Below are 20315 nucleotides of genomic sequence, written 5' to 3'. Positions count from 1 at the left end.
CGAGACCATAATCGTGACACTACCACACACTCCCTCATGACTTCTGCAAAAGCAGCCGCTCCCCGAACTATGGAGTATTTAATTAGTTAGTTGCTCTATACGTTGAACGACCTTAAGTATTCTTTACAAATTAGAAGCGCGTACAAAGTGGGTCGAGAAAGCGACAATGCTTCACACAACATTTGGGAATCACTGGGAAAGTTTTTAGAAGAGAATGACAACTTTTCAGAGCTCGTGCTTTCTGCGACTTCAAGTAGTTCTCTCTTTGCAGTTTCGACTTTTGGGCCTCCTGATGTATATATACCCCATAACCCTGTACTGTAGTGTAACTATGAAATAAACTTGATTTGATTTGATTTTTTTTATTTGTAACGCCTCTTGGGAGAGCGTGTGGTCAGTGTCCCAAAGGAAAGAGTGCGTAGCAGAGGACCGCCGAGGGAGATCACTTTAGGAGATCTGCTGGGAGAGGGTGCCCGCAGATAACGCGAAATGTACAGGGCCAATTGGACGTAATTAGGAGAGGCATTGGCCCTGTTGTGAAGATAATATGGATGATGGTAATGGTGGTGGAGGTAGTGGTGGTGGCGGTGATAGTGGTACTCACTCTTGCTATAGGTGCGGCAGCTTTCGGATCTCGACACCGACGTGCCGGGGGCGTTGGTGGCGCGGGCCTTGGCCCTGGGCAGGATCCGGAAGTTGATCTGGATCTCCGGGGAGGCCGGCTTGGCAGCGCTGCTCGCGCTGTTCTCCTTGGCTCGCGGTATACGCGGAATGGAGTCGGGTACCTTGGTCACCGTGCTGTACGTCCTGCAGCGAATTGTTTGAAGGAAGCAAACGAAGTCTGAGTCACACGCATGTTTGTTCTGTCCTTCAGTCAGGACGTGAGCGAAGATATAGTGCAGCAACTACTCAAGTGAGTGGTTTGTACTGCGAACAACCATAGTAATCTGAGAGCAAATATCTGCGAGTCATATTAGTAGACAGATATAGAGAGGAATAGAGAGAAGAGAGGATAGGCAGATGGTATACCAGCCATACATCAAACGTGATGCCAACTCGTGCATCACATCTGCATACAAAGCCTATTCGTTAACTGCGGTCAACAACAGTCATATTGAAACCTAAAGCCTTCACCCGAAGTCAGCTCACTGGTAAAACACGGCGCCCTGCAGCGATTTTTTTTTTTTTACTGGGATAGCAGCTCTAGTGGCCTTTGAAAGTCGTCTTCGTCTGTGTGAAGCCTCGATGAGTGGATCCTCAACCGTTCAGTGGCGCCAGTCACCTCCGCACCCCAATTCCACCTTCCGAAAGCGCCACCTACCGCCCACCTTCATCCACCTGCACCTCCCAGAAAAATTCGGTCGCGTGTGTGAAGCCTCTCCTTAGAGTAAAAGCTTTCACATAGCATAAAAACATCAATGTCGTCAACGAGGGCAAATCCAACTGCTATCGTAGCTCCTGCCAAGTTTTGTTCTCTTTACGTAATCGTGAAGATGCACAGGCGGTATGAGGAGAGGTCGGCGCTTTGATGTCGGAGTGCGAGTCTGACCAGTGCCAGGTCTGACCTAATTTATCCATTTACAAACGGCGAACAGGCTTCCACTGGGTCGCTATAGACACTCTGTTGAAAGTTTGAAAGCGAAGTCGCTTGCGCGACTTCCGTGTATCACTAAGAAAATAATAGACACTCATATAAGATCTTTCACTTCCTAGGTGACCTCTTTATGCCGTTGAAGGTATAATTACGGCAGTTCTAAAGCTTCGTAGCTAGCGTTTCGGTCGCACATTATCTTCTTGTTTCATTCAAAGCACGAACCCGAGTAGTTGCGAAACCTTTGCTGAACAGGTATTTAAAAGAAGGCACAAAAACCACATGTGTTTCGACCGAGCTCAGGGAAGCAACATCCCATCTGTCAGGATTACAGTTTATGCTGCTGAGCGGGACGCTGCTTGGCGCTGTCTTGACCCAGGAAACGTGTTGCACCTTATGTGGTTACCCCCGCAGGCTTATTCACCTCGGTGTGGGGCTTAGTGCTAAGCTCCCGCCTGTTAACAACACGTCGCTAAAGCGGGAAAGAATGCCCGGAGGTGTTGCTCTTTTCTGTATTTTCAGAAACCCCTAGCGTGACAGGAATAAAGTAAAAAAAAAAAGGATCGTCGAGAGATAGATGCTTCGAAATGCGCGACGCGGAATGTTGTTTGCAATGTTTACACATTACTTTGTATAAGCGCGATAATGCAAAATTCATAAAGAAATATAGGAATAGAACTGCATTAAATAGAAGACTGCTTGAGAAATCGTTGATGTAACCAAAAAAATATATAGATATATCACGTAGACGTTTAATACCTCTCACTACCTCCATCTGGTTGGGGCCAAGTCGGTTCTTAAGGTAATGAGGGAGACATTACCAACCTGAGCACAACCATACAATCCTAGAAGAAGCCTCTATTGTATACCGTAGTACATCTTTGCCGTATAACTGAAGTCTAAAATATTCGTCCGTGGTCGGATAGCAAAACTTTGGTCACTGCCCGATTAGGAAGTGAGAAAGTAAAGAGGCGTTAACTCGACCTATGTCATATTGAATACCCTGCGCTTTCAAAAGGACGAAGAAGGCGCCTTGAATAAATGGGAGACCACAACAGATAAAGCGCATGCGCAGAAGTGCGCACGTAAGGGCTAGCCTGGACGGTAACAAAGTTCCTGAGGTACCAAGAAAGTCGTCCCACCAACGGGAAAAACCAGTTTGCTAATAAACTAAAGGGTCAAGTTTTCAACTACTAACCAGCTCGAAAACGAAACGTTGTTAGACATTTGTTCAGGGGAGATCACCTCTCAGTGCGAAGTGGCACATGATTGCATTTTGAAGTTCAACATCGCATAAAACAGTATTTACGAACACTGCATTTCTTTTGATGGACTCAGCGCAAATACGGGAAAAACAAGGAATACGATCGTACAGGAAAAGGCACCTTGCCCTGCGTTGTTTTTTCTTTCATTTATTGCGTTAGCATTCGAACCCGCATGTCGGAAAAGTCCGTCCATCTGTTCGCCTGAAGGCTGGGTTGGCAAGTGGAAAAGTGGAGAGGGGAAAATCCCTCTATAACTGCTGCGTGACCCACTGGGATTACTGGATCGGATCGGGTGAGTACGAGAGCACTACGCTATCGCCGCAGACGATCACGCCTCGTGTTAAACTGCGATGCGTTCTAGCGCCGTGCATTGCACGTCGTCGTTTTCATCTGTTTCCATCTGTGAAAGGAAACGCGCTTTCAGTCGCTCTGTCAGATACGTGGCGTTTCTGCCCACTTGCAAAAACTTGATTTCGCACAGCGTTTCGGAAGCCGCCGTGGTGGCTCAGTGGTTATAATGCTCGGCTGTTGACCTAGAAGACGCGGGTTGTATCCCGACCTCAGCAGTCGCATTTCGATGGAGGAGAAATTCTAGAGGCCCGTGTACTGTGCGATGTCAGTGCAGGTTAAAGAACCCCAGGTGGTCGAAATTTCCGGAGCCCTTCACTACGGTGTCCCTCATAACCTGAGTGGCTTTGAGAAGTTAGACCCCGTTAGACCCCGTTAGACCCCGTTAGACCCCGTTAGACCCCGTTAGACCCCGTTAGACCCCGTTAGACCCCGTTAGAAAATAAAGTTGCAAGTTAGCGCCTGTCCCGTCCAGCTCTGTGTCGTCCGCGTCCTTTTCGCGCTATGTTTTCGAAGAACTGTTACCAACTAGCCCACATCAAGCTACTGTCCCATAAACCATAAACCAAAAGCATTTGTTGGGCGAGTTGGTGTTTTTGATGATCCATAACTACAGCGCAAACGACAGGACAGAGATGAAGAAGGTGTGGTGGTGTCCCTTCTTCATCTCTGTCCTGTCGTTTGCGCTGTAGTTATGGATCACCATAAACCAAACAATATTTCGTGGTTGGAAACGCTAAACCACTAGCAATTTTTACGGGGCTTTTGATCAAGAGTGTATACGATGCTCTTATGCACAGCGACAGTCCACTCTGCAGAGGTCTCTCACCCGACACCGGGCGATCCGGCCATGGTTCCGGGTGTGGCGGAGGTGCCCGAGGCGTGTCTCCTTCTGGAGCGGCGTCTCCTCTCCATGACGGGGGTGTCGGCGAACTCAGGCGGTGGCGTGAGCGTCGGTGCGACGGGGTCTGGTGAGCCCTTTCCCGACGACGAGGACGAGGACATGTCCAGGCTGCAGCCCGAGTCGAGACTGGACTGGCGCCGGTGGCCCAGCACGGCCCGGACGACGTCCTCCTTCTTGGGGACGTCCAGGCGCTTGACGCTGTCCGGCCCTTCTTCCTTCGAAGCGGAGATGAACCGGACGGCCGGTTTGGGCTCGTTCTGGGCGTTCTTGCTGTTGTTGTTGATCTCCGTCTGCTGGTTCGTTCGATTGGGCTTCGGCTTGGGTTCTGCTTCGTTGACGTTATCTGCAAGGGGACAAAGGAAGATGCTCAGAGTGGTATGAAAAATGGAGATATTTGGGTACGGTGTAGTGTTAACTATAAGCCATAGAAGACTAAATGTGATGCAGAGATTAGTTTGTTGGAGAATAGATGCGCTGTGAACCCACCAGTCAATCAGAGAGAAACCACCGCTGCCCTAAAGACAAACTGCGAAGGGACGTCGCCCGCAGTTAGCCTCCCCGCGGACCAGCAGTTCGTCGCGGAAATGAAGTGGTTTCAGCTAAATTTGAACATTTTGTAAGTAGTTCGGACGGCGCGAAAACAACAAAGACAAAGGAGACACGAACACAACAGGACGGGCGCCATGTGTTCGTGTCTCCTTTGTCTTTGTTGTTTTCGCGCCGTCCGAACTACTTTCAAAATATGAACCAACTAGCCCAAATCAAAGTACTTCTTGAGAACATTTTGTCTTAGGGTGTATATATGGGGTGCGTGGGCGGCACCATTTACCGGTGGCTTTTACTGAGTCAGCTGTTAGAGGCCCTTTTGTGCGCACATCGCGTTGGTCGCGCGAAGTGACGTAACATCCAATGACCATAATCAGTGAGGTCATCGATAATCACGTGGCATATCGATGGATCAGAGGAGCCACTGTCGTTCTTTACGCGACAATATAAATCATTAAACGTCAGGTGACCTTTATTTGCTGTTGGACGATATGGCCCGCTAAACACATTACACATGACCTTGACCCTGTAAGCAAATCAGATTACGTGAACAGCGTTCAATTTTTAGCGCATTCTGCATCTCAAATAGAAAAGATGCCCTTGACATATCTACTCTGACGTGTGGACTATGTGCACTGTTATGGTGAAAAAACAGCATACATTTTGTGCGGTGGTTCCGCCACCGACGCACACTCTAAACACGAATACACCTATATGAGAGTAAAAAGAGATTAAGCTGTCCTCCAGCCCACACATTTTTTTTTTAAACGGTGTTCGCTAGAGGACAGTTTAATTTATTTTTACTCCTTTGAGTTCAGAGTGTAGTGCGTATTTTTTCAGATGAACATTAAGTTCGCCTTTTTCCGTCGCTAGCGCTTCTGCGTTGCTAATGAGCCAGGTTTATGGCCGGGAATTTTGAGCCGGGCTAGAATTTGTGCTCAAACGGCAATTTCAGGACGTTTCTTGAAGCCGCGAGCGCTTCTCCCGTTCATAGTCCATACTTCCCTGTCCTTGCTGCCACCATCGCTTCTAAATTCCGTGCGTCGACAAGTAAAAGTCTCTACGAACTGTAATCGAGAGTCAAAATGACTGAAATCTTTTCATATTTCCCTCGATAGATCGAAAGGTAGCCTGTCTCACAAAAATGACCGGAAGGTACATCTTACGTAATGTCGGATAACATAAGATCTCCTTGTTTGGTGCCGCCAGTCCTTCTGCAGGCTCTAAAGGTCCTTTATTTAGTGAGCTGAGAAATCACTATCACGTTAATAATGGGTTCTTGTAGTAAGTACCGTTAACATCACCCGTGACATACCCGTGGTATTTAAGTTAACCCTCAGCTGAACTCAGGCCACAATACAGGAAAGTATGCTCAGCGCACACTCGCTACATTTAGTAGCATCAGCATGGTGCCAGTTATTGTCGTGCGAGGCACGTCCGATTTGGAAAAAAAAAAATTAACCCGCGATTTAATTCGTTAGCGACATAGGTGCGCTAGCACAATATGTATGGACTCTTCGTATAGGTTGCTCATGACGGTTCTGCAGACAAGAGCAGCGGCAGCTGGCGCGACGTTGTTTCTGCCTTTCCACATGGCTGCAGCTGCAGCGAAACCGGTTTTCCTCCTTCACTAGGGCAGCAGCAGGCTTCACCAGAACATAAAACGGCTTTTTCGCTAGTGACCCACCTAGTGCTTGTTATCGCACGAAAGGAAAGAGGGATTTCCCGCTCTCGACTTTCTCACCGGCAACCCGTCGCCCGTTACCCCTTCTTCGTCTACCCTCTCCCTCTTGCGTTTCAATTTCCAAATAAAGATCAAAGGGGTATTTCTCTCTCTCCACTTTTCCACCAGCCACATGTGGCTGGTGACAGCTGGCAGGTGTAGGCGTCATTAGGACATATAAGGCTTTTCAGTGCGAAAGCACTACTTAACATGGTCCCAACCAAGGATCTTATGCGAAGCCTCGGACTAACTCGGGTAAGCTCGGGTTAGTTAGTAGGAGCGTCGTGCAAGCTTCAGCCAACCGGAGGAAGCTCGAGTAAGTTCGTAGGAGTGTCGCGCTAGCTGTAGCCAACGGGAGGCTCACCTTGATGGTGACCTTAACCAAACCTAACATAGCAATAGCCTATGCAGAAATAACATAATATTGCCGCGACTGGGTTTCGAACCCGAGGCGGAGCAAACAGATCAGCTTCGCTGGCTGCTGCACGAGAGCACTATGCTATCACTGCAGGCGATCGCGCCTCGTGTTAAACTGCGAAGGGTCAGGGTTCGCGCTAGTGGGTAGTCAACATGAGGATCCATACCCCACAAAATTGAAGGGACAGAACACAAGCGCTAAACTTCCACTGAACGATCTTTATTTGGGCGCGGACAACCTTATGAAGATCACGTAAGGTACAGGTATAGATGACTAACAACGATTATCTTGTCAAGTTCATGACGTGTCAGGAATGAGAAAAACAGAATGCAAGCCATCGATCATTGATCACGTTTCACACTATCACCCGCTGCCTTGAATCTAAGAAAGCTAAGTCCTTTTTTGATAATGACACCGAAGGATCACTAACGCAATTTTCCAATCCCTCTTTTTCCACCGCCGCAGTTTCAATTATCTCCCTCGTTTTTTTATCACTATTTTTTCCTGCCACTGAACACTCCTCGAACTTAGGCGCGCACTTGTGACCACGGCAGTGACGAGCCAAATTACCTGGCCCCTCATCTCTAACGTTTCTGTAGTACTCGCTGAGTCGCTTATTCAGGCACTGGCCTGTCTGTCCAATATACAACTTGCCACATGAAAGTGGCAACCAGTAAACAACGTTATCGGTGCAATTTACAAAGGGGTTCTGGAGCCGTACAGAGCAGACGTTCCTCTCCTGCTCATCGGGACATGTGTCCTTACACATGCGGGACAACTTTTCTGGGGCTGACATGCAAACTCTAACTCCAATTTTCTCTCCAATCTTTTTGAGGCCGTGGCTCTGTACGGCACCAGAACCCCTTTGTAAATTGCACCGATAACGTTGTTTACAGGTTGCCACTTTCATGTGGCAAGTTGTATATTGGACAGACAGGCAGGTGCCTGAGTAAGCCACTCAGCGAGTACTACAGAAACGTTAGAGATGAGGAGCCAGGTAATTTGGCTCGTCACTGCCGTGGTCATAAGTGCCCGCCTAGGTTCGAGGAGTGTTCAGTGGCAGGAAAAAATAGTGATAAAAAAACGAAGAAGATAATTGAAGCTGCGGCGATGGAAAAAGAGGGATTGGAAAATTGCGTTAGTGATCCTTCGGTGTCACTATCAAAAAAGGACTTAGCTTTCTTAGATTCAAGGCAGCGGGCGATAGTGTGAAACGTGCTCACTGATCGATGGCTTGCATTCTGTTTTTCTCATTCCCGACACGTCATGAACTTGACAAGATAATCGTTGTTAGTCATCTATATCTGTACCTTACGTGATCTTTATAAGGTTGTCCGCGCCAAATAAAGATCGTTCAGTGGAAGTTTACCGCTTGGGTTGTGTCCCTTCAATTTTGTGTGCTATGGATCCTCATGTTAAACTGCAACACATTCTCACACTGTGCATTGCACATCGTCGTCTTCACCAACTTCCATCAGCTTAACATCGATTAGAACTTAACTTGAGCCTAATATCATCGCCAGATGTGCCGACGACACAACCAAGCAAAATCATGAGCCTACCAGGCTAAGCATATGCTTTCGCACATCTAATCGGTTTAACTACGTTAAAACCCTTCCACTTTTTTCGCTAATGACCTTCCTAGAGCTGGCGCACCGCACCTGCCAACAATTACAGGTGTCAGCTGGTAAGTGAAGGCTTCAACCGCAGACAGGACGTCTTTTTTGCTACCGAAGCATCTATAGTGCTAGAGCAATAAAAGCAAGAAAGCGAGACGCTATGCCTAGTAGAGCGTAGCATAAAGATACGGAGGCGGCGGCGGCTTTCTATTTCCAGATCGTGAGTCGAGATCCCGCTCGGCTAAAAAGCTCGCAGGACGGACAAACAAGAACAAACAAAACAAGGCCAATGGATACCCCAGCGCGGTGCGTAAAAGAATCAACGGCAGCGAAAAAAAAAAAAATTCCGTAGGAGCTTAGCTACGTCGTTGGCCCGAGGCTAGCACGCGCCCACCGAAACTTGTTTCCCTCCGATCCGGTGGTGGTGCGAGAGCTTCCGGCTGCCATGAATACCGTGGACCACCGCGATGACCGATATTCCTCGCCACCGAAAAGCTCGGCTTCGAACAAGAAAGAGGCTCATCTTTCTCTTCTTTGGGAAAGATTCCATTCGAGACTGCTGGAGAAACCGAATCTCACTCGTATATACCTACGCCCAGCGTTCTCAACGCCGAACAAAAGTGCGTTTTCTATAAGCGCACGATCGTGCTTATCTCCCACGGGTCAAGGCACTCTGTGCATCGTGTTCTGGAACTTCCTCTCACCAGCCGTTCGCTACGCCAGTGCCGGTATTACCTGCTTCCACGCGTGTCCCGAAATCCGGATACGTTGGTTTTGTTTCTTGGTTCTTGGGTAATTCGTTTCCGGCCACATTTTTTCCCGCTCGTGATCGCTCAGTGTTGGGCGCTCACAATAGAAAGCGATCATATGTACACAAACGGGGTCAAATTGTGCTTCTGATGCGTGTTCACTGTGTGCTGATATACCTATTTTTTTTCTCCTTTCAGGTGGACACGCTTACCAAAAATTCAAAGCAATTTTTTTTTAATAAAAAGTAGACAGAAATTCACCGCAGGAAGACTACGTTAAGGAAAGGGTGGATAACAGTTAAGGCACTCTTGTCCCAGTCTATCTCCTCAGTGTGACTCAAAATAAGTACAGTCTTTGCCAAAAGTAACCAGGCTGCACGGTTTGCTTCTCAGTCGTATATTAGAGCTGGCATGCCAGCTCTCAAGCTCTAAATCTTTATAAGGTAAGGCGAACTCCTGTCCTCACCTTCAGATAACTTGTTTATCATAAGGGGAGCCGTGAGCGCTCTACTATACAAATGAGAAGCAAACCATGCAGCCTGGTTACTTTTTGCAAAGACTATATCTATTTGTTCCACATGAAGATGTGTGTCACACAGAAGCGCATCGTCTCAGCTCATTTCTTCTTTCGCAAATCTTGCTAGCTCGCTTTTATGTACGATGAAATCTAGTTACGGGGACTCCTGAATGTTTTGTGAGCTCGTGATTTATTTCTAGCAAGTATGGGGCACTTCAGAGCCGAAGGGCCCTAAGTCGGGTACAATTCAAGAGCGCAGTGGCAAATACCCCTCATTGCATACCCTCCAGCAAATAACGTCGATCGTTTGTCATGACGTCGAGGTTAATCCCCTGGCGTGACTTCGCAGGTGGCTGGCAAATGCCTCCGTGAAATGCGATTAGCTCCGACCTCATGACATTCGGTCGGCACCTCAGTGGTGGCCTAGCAGTTCGAGCATCCGCCTCGCATGCAGGAGGTTTGGGGTTCGATCCCCGGTGCAAACAGGTACACAGCGGAGACACAATGGGCAAAAACCTTCCCTTGGCCTGGTGCTAGATTTCTCGTACGGTGAAATGTTTTGACCCCACCTAGAGTAGAAGAAAATACATTATTCCATGGCGCTCTTTGGCCACAAATGCCCTTGCGCCATAGAAGTCCAACATCATCATCATCATCAATTTGGCAGTCAGCAGAAATCCAGTACAAGGCCTCGTAAGCAACCCAAGAAAAAGTACTCGCGCTACCGCTTTTTAGATTTGCACTAATAACACTTCACACTGTTTACACTTTAAGAGCGACGTCTTCTTACTGATCAAACCCCCGAAGAGCCTCAAATCCAATATAATATCCTCAGCGTATAACCTTGCGGTGCAGCTACTAATCACTGCTCACCGATATCCGTGGATAGTGGCGGCGGGCTACTGCGAGCCGCTGGCCCTCCTGACGGGGAGACGCTGTGGGCAGCGGGCGGCGGTGCAGAGCCGTCTACGTCGGCGGAAACCGCGGGCGCTGTCGCCTCTCCGTGGTGGTCGGGGTCCTCCTGGTCGGGCTCCCAACGGTGCAGGGCAGAGAGGAAGCTGTGCAGGCTGCCCCTGGACGGCTTGCGACGCTTGCCCAACGAGCCCTGCTGGGCGAGGAGACGCCTGTCCTTCTGGGCGCTGTGGTCCAGGACAGGACCACTTGGAACCACGCCAGGCACCAGGCCAGCCGCCGGCAGGCCGTTGGCCGCACCACCGCCCAGCTGCAAAACCGGGACAACCACGGTTTTCACACTCTAAGCCAGGAAGGACTGTATGTGCCACAGGGGTTGCTCATGTGGGGATGTTCTCACAACCATTAGTACCTAAAAGAGCAACCGTCACTTCCTTACAGGGCAACGCAAAAGGACATCAGCCGCAGCCGAGCTATTCGCCACGAAAACTAAGCGGTGATGTTAGTTGCATATTACACATTTATGGGTTGGTCATTTCGGGGCTGAGCGCGTTGCCAGAAATATTAGTCGTTAGAAGAGCAACCAGTAGCCTCTCAGAGACTAACTGAAAATTGGCAGCAGCCACAGTTACTCCCCGTGAACTAACCGTTCGTCGCCGAGACGAGCGGCTGCTGTTAGTTCCGTTTCATCCAGCTTTTGCTTGGAGTGCAGATGAACCGCTTAAAGACCGAGTTTGAAGGAATGACAACCAAACAGCCTGCACTTGTGATAAGGGCTCCGGGTCTGCGTAATCCCGCATGGCGGTGGCGAGCAAATAGCCTGTTTATTTGGTCAGAATAGACTTCAGAATGAAAACAACGTGACGATTATGTCCCAATGAGCTTGAAGCTGCATTAGTAGAAAAAGTTCCTAGTTCCCGGGTCAAGGCGCCCATTACTGAGTGGAGAGGAGGACATAGAATGCCTCAGCGGTCGTTGCACACGCACCGATTTCGCGATTAGAGACTCTGAAAAAGAATTCCGCGATCTCCCTCGACCTCGCGCGCTCGCGTGAGCAAATAAACGCATCCATTTTGCCAGACGCGGGCTCACCCACTGCAGCAAAGGGCGGGTTTGCCCGGGAAGTCAATATGGACACGTTCTTTGAGTCCGGTTTGCTGTGCATGTTCTGAAAATGTTCGCCATGCTCTCACGTCACTTCGAGGACACAAACGCATGGCTCTGAGCAAAAAGTAGTTCTGTGACTGAAACAGATATCCGCCAATGCTTTCTGCTTTTGAAGCAAGTTTACTGCCATTCGAGAGTAGCACGGGATTAGATGAATAGGGAGAACACGAATCGTGCTAAAAGCTTTTCAGCAGTATGTCTACAGTGTTGGAACGGGTGCATTAGCACTGCGCCTGCGGCTTCAAATTTGCTGTTGGATCGGCCATTACTGATATATGTAGTCCGCCAGGACCAGATCTGTGTTTGGATGTCGAATGAGCCCGCGCACAAGTCTTGTTTTACATGGCTTTGGACTGTTAACGCTACGATGGAAATGATCAATTTGTTACCGAGCTACACAGCTGATGAAATCCTGTCGGAACCTTATGTAAAGGCGCGAGGCAGTGGGCTGCAGGAGTGCCCTTGTTTTAAAGAAAGGGAGCCACAGATGTTCCCTAGAAAATCGTCTTAAGGCAAAAAATTGGCTGCTTAAAATCGTCGCCACTATTAAAGCACGGTGTTCAAAAATTTTAACATTATGGGCCGTTTAAATATCAAATGATTTTCCATCCGACTGTCACCGATTAGAAGCCTAAGCTTATTTACGTTTTTATTTTTCCATGCGTTTCTTCCAGCATCTAGGCCAACCGCAGCAAACCTGTTTCGATTGATTCGGCTAGTCCAGAATGACCACCAAACGAATACATCACAAGGAGCCCGCTTCCACGCTTTCTCTTTCGCGCATCGGAAATTGCAGCGCCGATTCCTCACCACCCGTCGCTCCTCGGCAAAAACCTTTCAGGAAGCAAAGACGATCGTACTGAATGACAGTAACTCTGAGAATAAACCGCGGAAATGCCAAGGCACTGGGATACGAGAGTCTCCTTTTTTTTTCCGCAAACAGAAGTGCATGTCACCTCCCGCTGCATTCGCGTCCAATCTTCGCGACGCTGGAAATGGAAGAGTAAAGCGATCGCGTGCAGTTCAGTTCGGGCCAGACGTCGACACCAACCGAGCTGAACGCTCGGATGCGTGGAGTGGGATCAAGTCGACCTCTCAGCGGCTGTCGAACGAGGAAGGCTTCTACGAAGACCCCCCGCCGTTTTCTTTCCCTCAGAGCCGCACAGTCCGCGAGTAGTTGTCGGCGAGCTTCGTGAAGCCACAGAGCCTTTGAAAGCGTGCCGCTTAGTGGATTCGAGGCGCAGCTGGAGGAAGCTTGACTAAGACTGCAAACTGTACTTCGAAGACAGCAGCGACTATGATCGGACTTGTTCGAACAAAGCTGCTCCGCTCAATAACGCACACAACTAAACAGGGTGGTCTCATTCCAGTCCTACTGTTTAGGGACTGCCTTTTAGTCAAACGTCCAGCGAACTGCTAAAAGCCCATGCGCTTCCAGACACTTTGAGTGGGTCGGGTCAAAATCAATAAGCCTTTGTTCGGAAGTAGTTTGACTTGGGCCAGTTCATACACGTTCCTGGAAAGTAGGGTCTAAGAGAGAGAAATAGCAATACGTAATCAATGCATCTTCGTGTTAAGCTCATTCGTTCTTCGTCGTATCTCATCGGCTACGTCACCAAAGCGCATCAGATATAACATCAGCCAGGGCAAAACACCGCGTAGTCCAAGGTGGTCATACGTAAATGGCAGTGCTCAAATATTAAGTTAAACTTTAGCTAAATCATATTAAGCTAAACCTCGCTGTTCTGATCAGTTCCACGAGTTTGGCTAGTGCAGGCAGATAAATATTTTATTGGTGTAATTAAGCGGTCTCAGTGAAAGCATTGGATCTATAATAGTTCGCAAGATGATCTAAACACGTTCTTCCTCTGTGCAAGGAACAGAATGCAAGTACCAGTGACTCTACACTACCAAACAAGGCCTCAAACATAGCTCCTCTTTGGATGTTTGTTGCGTTGCCGCCAAGTCTACCGTGGATATATGTGTACGTCAGTGACTTTGCTTTCACCTCTGCGGCAGAAAAAGAAGACAGTGAAAGAGCCCTTTGTTAGAAGTGAAAGAGATAAAATATGTAAGGGATAAAAATTTGTTGATTTAGTTTTTAGATAACTGCATCAATTTTGCAGGCATTACAGTTGTGGGAGGTTACAGATAAGTTAACAAGACATGAAAGACAAGCTGCACCCACTCAAAGCGTGGTTAGAAACATCAACCTATCGGATTTCAGCAACACTGGGCGGCAGACGGTTCCAGTCTCGAACAGTAAAAAAAAATATGATTAACAGTAGGCGTCACCTTTCAAGGAGAACTCTGAACGTTAAAAGAGTAGAAAACTGAGCTAGTTGGTTCCCACATGTAGTTGGTTCCTGTTCCCACCAAGGAGAACTCTGGGTTTCATAGAATAGTCCCTTCTTTAGGACATATATAATGGAGGTCTGATGCTGTTTTTTACGATCAATGTCAGTATCTGAGTGGTATACGGTATGAAGAACTATAATGGGAGAGTTTTTCCTGTGAACTTTTAATTCTTGCTATTAGAGGCTGCCTTGGATAAAATATGTTTATGGTGCACAAAATGGCGTATGAACTTTAACCTTCACAAAAGAGTACATATGGAATGCACAAAAACCCTCAAGTTCGAACCTGCGCCTTGAATGTTTTTTGTTAAGTCGAGTATTTGAAGAAAAGTATTTAAGTATGTATTTCAGCTGCGTCAAACATACCACAGCCAGAGCAGGCCATGCATTGGGTTTTCTTCGCCGCAGTGCTCGAAACTATTCATTAGCCTCTCGTGATTTTCTTTAGGGGAGGCAATGTAAGATCGATCCGAGAATATGGATGCACAGTTTGGGATCTGCCACCCACACAAGGCACGCAATAACTTAAACGAATACTGAAAATGGCTGCTCGCTCTGTTACTTTAAATTACAAAGCGACAGTCCAATGCTGCAAGAAGAAACAATGATTACATTAGGACCTGCTGGACAATAGACGACGAAACCTATGTATGAAATTATTCCACAGTGTATACCGTCCTTGGTTGAGATAGAATATGACAAATATATCAAGCAACCTTATCTATCAGGATGAGTGGATCATCCTTTAAAATTGTGAGGAATGAGATGTCATACAAAACTATTCAGGATGGCAATTTTTCCCACAGCAATATTAGAGTGGGACCAGTTACCTGGGAATGTTTTTAGTATATAATCCAATGAGGTCTTTATTTGGAGGTTAAATTGAGTGTTTTTGTTTAGCTCTCAGTTTTCTGTCTATCCCTTTAATGGTCAATCAACGCTTTTACTGCGAGTATATTGAGTGTGTGCGTGCGGATGGACTTGACCTGTTTTAATTTGTTAAGTGATCAATCATCGCTATCCCATTGAATAAGTACATAAAAGAAGGTTTGTTCAAAGTCTGCACATTTAATAGTGGAAAAAAATATTAACAATTAATAATTATCCTATAAGCACTCGGTCCATTGATGCATCGTTATAAATTTTTCAGACGCTGTATACATTTAACAACAGGCTGTGGTGGTGTTTGGTTTCCAGTTTCGGCATTCTCTGCTTTTCTGCACCGCGTCGCCTAAACCACAGACTAGCCAAAAACAAAATTTCGCGCAAGGAACAGTTGCGCTTGATAGGGCTTTCATTGACGGCAGTGTGAGTTCCATCTGTTCTTTCACACGACGAGCCCATCAACCACTCCGCTTGTCACTTTGCTAAAGACTTGAAATAAACATGATACAATAGTATCCTACAATGCACGGTACTCCTGACACCGGCAACGCAAGGCTATTTTGCATATCTCGTGCTAGAGGCCCCACAGGCAGTGAAAGTATATCCCACCCTGAGCCCTGGTGTCATTGTACCGTACAGTACGAGAATACTGCGCCTTGTGGTGACGGTACCACAGGATTACGTCTAAAGTATACGGTTACGTTAGAGTACTACAGGATGTAGTTAGAGTCTACCTGTCTCCCCAGGTAGAACAACTAAACACCGCAGCGGCAGCCTAGTGATGTGAGCACCGGCCTCTCAGGCGGGAGGTGCGAAGTTCGATCCCCAGTGTCACCGGGTGCCCACCGGTGATACAATGGGTACAAGCTTCACCCTGGTCTGGTGCTCAACTTCTTCAGGGTGAAATGCTTGGGAAAATGGGTCTTTGACCCCACCTTGAGTAGCAGAAAAGTACCTTGCGCCATGGTGCTCTTTGGCCACAGATGCCCGTGCGCCATAAAAACCCATCATCATCATCATCAGAACAACTAAATATTCTGAGGTAACATCTACAATGGCTCAGAGCTGGTCATCTAAATCGCGTCAAGAGTAACGGATTCGGTTTAAAAATGGAATCCGGTCTAAAAATCGAGAGTAGGAAAATGTGACACACCCTTAGTGCACCCTTCAGGCTTCCTTGCGCAGTAATTAGACTCATTTGTCTCGGAGTAAGGACAACGCCAGTGGGCCACTATGCTCCCAAGAAGTCACAACAAAAAGAAGGAAGCAGGGCGTGCTTGCGATCCCCTACCCGGAATTGTCTTCAGACCGCAAACAACCCGGAGTAGGCACTCGATCGACTGAAAGGAAACGGCCGACTGGGAATTCTTTGGTTGTCGTTTTAGTCGCTTTCATTGTTTATTGGCCGAAATCACGCAGCTTCGAGAGGCGGCCCCATTCCGTCGGCAGAAACAATTACTCTTCGAGTGGCTCGTCGCTTAACGCGGAAGACGGCGGAGACGCAAAGGCTTGCTCCTAAACCGGGAAACCGAATTGGTTTATAAACAGAAGGGAAATCAAGCGTTCACGAAACGACGAATACAAGGCTTCCTAAGAAAATGCGAAAGGCTTTTGCACCCCAATATTCTTCTCCGCCGCTTTTCGACTTTACTCTCCAGAGTGGTCTTAAGATGTGTATTCACCCAGTACTTCTTTTTTTTTTTTCGTTCCGTGCCGTTCCTCCTTTTGAGAGCATGTCATCAATGCAGCGGTGCGTATCTTGTGCGCGCACAAGCCCGAGTGATGGCGCAGCCAGCATTCAGTGCAGTGTCCCAGATTGGGAACACCGACAGTGCCGGTTGACCTGCACGTTGCCGGAAGAAGACGGGGACCCGAAATGCCAAACGTCATTCTATCGCTGTAGTGCGATAAAGAACATGATTTACATGCCGCACAGGAGTCCGCTAGACCTTACAAACGTCTTGTGACGATGTTTGGCTCTTGCCGTTCGGCCAAACAAAAGACAAACGAGACAAAACAGCAACCGAAGTGTTTTTTTTCTGGCTTTGCATCGGGGCAGAATGCCTGACTACGGCGTCCTCTAGGCGCTATCCTTAATTTCTGACAAAGGCCTACCAGTGAAACTTTCATGGAGTGGTAAAGTATAGTGCGTCACAGCTATGGAAAGTTTTCTTGGAGTAACGGCATTGGGTATCTGTTGTTTCTAGCACCAAATCCCATTTCAGCCGATTGGTTGTTAATGTCAAGCATGTGTGTGTCCATCCAGACTTCACACCGGAGTGGTGCTTCCTCTTGGAGATGCTCCCAGCCTTGCCTCCATTCTAGTGCTTTGCTGCCGGCCCTGTCTTATTTCGAGCTTGATTGCATGCTGCTTCCTGAAGACTGCAAATAGTTCATGTGTGTAGAAGAGTACTTTAATAAATGTCCCGTGTAAGACTGAAAAAAAAAACTGATTGTGGCTCAGTGCTTAGGGGTGGCGGTTGTGTTTCGATGGAGGCAAGCTCCAAGACGCCCTAATAATCTGGTTTGGTTGGTTTGGTTTATGGGGTTTAACGTCCCAAAGCGACTAAGGCTCTGAGAGACGCCGTAGTGGAGGGCTCCGGAAATTTCGACCACCTGGGGTTCTTTAACGTGCACTGACATCGCACAGTACACGGGCCTCTAGAATTTCTCCTCCAAAGAAATTCTAGCCGCCGCGGCCGGGATCGAACCCGCGTCTTTTGGGTCAGCAGCCGAGCACCATAGCCACTGAGCCACCGCGGCGGCCTAATAATCTGCGATGCGCGTGCAGGTAGGAACCATTCACTGCGGCGTCTCTTGCAGCCCCTTTGGCAGGTTAAACACCACATACCATACCATACCATACCATACCATACCATACCATACCATACCATACCATACCATACCATACCATACCATGCCATACCATCCCATACCATGCCATGCCATGCCATACCATACCATCCCATCCCATCCCATACCATCCCATCCCATCCCATACCATACCATACCATACCATACCATACCATATCATATCATATCATATCACATCATAGCATATCATACCATACCATACCATACCATACCATACCATACCATACCATGCCACACTAACAACAGTTGGTTAACCGCCCGTATAAAAAAACGAACACGATGTAGACGCGCTTGTAACAAAACCACAACAAGAAAGATAACTATACCTATCGTCGGTGCAAACGAAAACCAGATTCACGCGAGCAAGCCTATTTTAGATTCCTAAATGATTAAACATGTCGACTGACGGGCATACTTCACCAGTTTATTTGTCGCTTATTTATAGTCCTATTATTTACAATGTGTGCATATAACTGACAGAGACGAAGCCTTAGCACCCTCCTGGTGACCAAGCGATTTGAATGGCGTTGCCAGACAGTGTTTAGAAGCTTAGATGAAGACCAATACTTAGCGAGTGAATGAATACATCTAAACATGCTTGAACAAGCTAAAAAAACGTATTGTCCATACGGTTTCGTGGTTACACATAGCGCGACCATTGTAGAATGCTGCATCCGTCCCGGCTAGAGTGTACTACACTGTTAAGCCGAGGCGTGTAATATAAGAAGTCTTCCGCAATTCTAAGTATATTTAAGAGAAGACTCCTGGTTGATGTTCAAAGAAAACAGATGAAAAGATGCGACCGTACAACGACAGGGGTTTTTCCGCGCCCCTACTTAAGATCAGAGTCTATTTTTTCTAAACGAAAATGTTGTGAGACATAAGTCAGTGAATTATGCAGGACAAGGACTCAACAGAATACTGACCTGTCAGGATGCATATGAACAAGGAGCCTGTTAGGTTTCCGAAACGTCATTTTTATCCTTTTACTTGATCAGGAGACTGCAATTTTTCTTATCTCCAACTCACACGGGCCACGGAATAATCAAAATCAGTGGCAGTGGGAATACGATGAGAGAGTTAAAAGGGAATATGATCTCCTTCATCCAGCGCACTCCCTTTCATAAAATAAAGTGCCAGGAGGCTAAATTCTCTCTTTGGTACAGGGGAGGATTTAGAGGAGGCGAAGCCATTTCCCTCAAGTGTGAATCTTTCTAACACAGAACCACACTGATACCCCTTCATACCACAAACCGAGCTATAAGATTGATTTCTGCATATATGAACCCTTTCTGCCTCCCCACCCCGTATCGTCACCTCTTACCCAGCTTTGTCTAAACTCTAAAGTAGAGCTAAAAAAATTGGTTCAGGGGAATAAAGGACAATGACCACCCAACACAAGCGTTGAATCTAAGGCGAACCAACTATATCATAATAGTACTTTGGAAGTTACATCAATGCCACATCAATGCCAAGAATTTGCTGTGATGCGCTCGCAAGAAAGGATGCTGTGTAATAAGCCGCAGCCGTTTAATACCTGTCTAACAAGTTTAACCTTCTTCTGTATCCTGCGTGCATGCTAACCGCAGTACATTTCGCTTTAATGCAGTCCACTACATGAGAAGCAAAGCACGCAGTTCTGGATGCACATCTCTTTAGAAAATCACTTCACAAAAGTTCAAAGAAGCACTCCTTACATGCATATAAGCGCTGCTTCTGATAAGAAATTTCTCAAACTTGCAACAGCTGAATTTCCTGCGAAAGAGTTCTCGATCGATCCTTTCGCATTTTAACAATTCGCTCATAAGACCTCCATCTTCGCCGCGTGAAATGATAAATATTTTAAGTAGAAACAAGTCGTGGCAAATCACAGAAGTGCCCTGGTAAGAAACAACTAGCAAAGAGCTCGAAGTCAATCGAAGTGAAGCTCTGTACAGTTTTACTCTGTACAGAAAGGAGTAAAAAGGGAGTAATGTTGTCCATTACCGCGCACCCTTTAGAAGCTGTGTACACGCTAAACAGAAAGTAGTAAAGAGGTAGTAAAGCTGTCCTCTAGTGGACAGCTTTACTACCTCTTTACTCCCATATAGGTGTACTCGTGTTTAGAGTGTACGAGTGAAGTTCTGTAAATCTGAGAAGAAAGCCGAGTGCGAAAGCTTTCGTAAATAGACGGACAGCAGGCAACAGCTGCCACAGCTTGACAACCAGCAAGGAATGCGACTCCATGCTCACTGTTAGCAAACCATCCAACAACGCCGCGAGACATCCACGAGAATTAAAAGGAAGAGGCGCGTCCGTTAGCGGAGTCAAAACAGGGCGGCTTCTGACCGCTCCGCTCCGCTGAACGTCGATGTTGACGTTACATGCGCGTCTAACGGCAGCCCGCCACCGTTTCATGGTCACGGTCACGAAAGATTCAGTCCAGGAACCTGCGGGGTCG

The 20315-nt window shown here is 47.3% G+C and overlaps 1 protein-coding gene across 1 annotated transcript in view; it reads right to left on the bottom strand.

The window, feature by feature from the left end:
• Nucleotides 1–20315, bottom strand: part of LOC149363674 (uncharacterized) — a 139481-nt gene that overhangs the window by 67746 nt on the left and 51420 nt on the right. The window contains exons 2-4 of the mRNA XM_089573647.1: nt 10554–10902; nt 4034–4451; nt 605–807 (exon numbers count right to left, since the gene is read on the bottom strand). Coding sequence (XP_089429773.1) covers nt 605–807; nt 4034–4451; nt 10554–10902 — 970 coding nt within the window. The remainder of the gene's footprint in view (nt 1–604; nt 808–4033; nt 4452–10553; nt 10903–20315) is intronic.

This window comes from Amblyomma mixtum, chromosome 2, assembly GCF_055824585.1.
Source record: "Amblyomma mixtum isolate Tamu chromosome 2, ASM5582458v1, whole genome shotgun sequence".
NCBI classification, from domain to species: domain Eukaryota; kingdom Metazoa; phylum Arthropoda; class Arachnida; order Ixodida; family Ixodidae; genus Amblyomma; species Amblyomma mixtum.
Note: the sequence above shows the minus strand (reverse complement) of the source record. Positions and strands in the feature narration are given on the sequence as shown.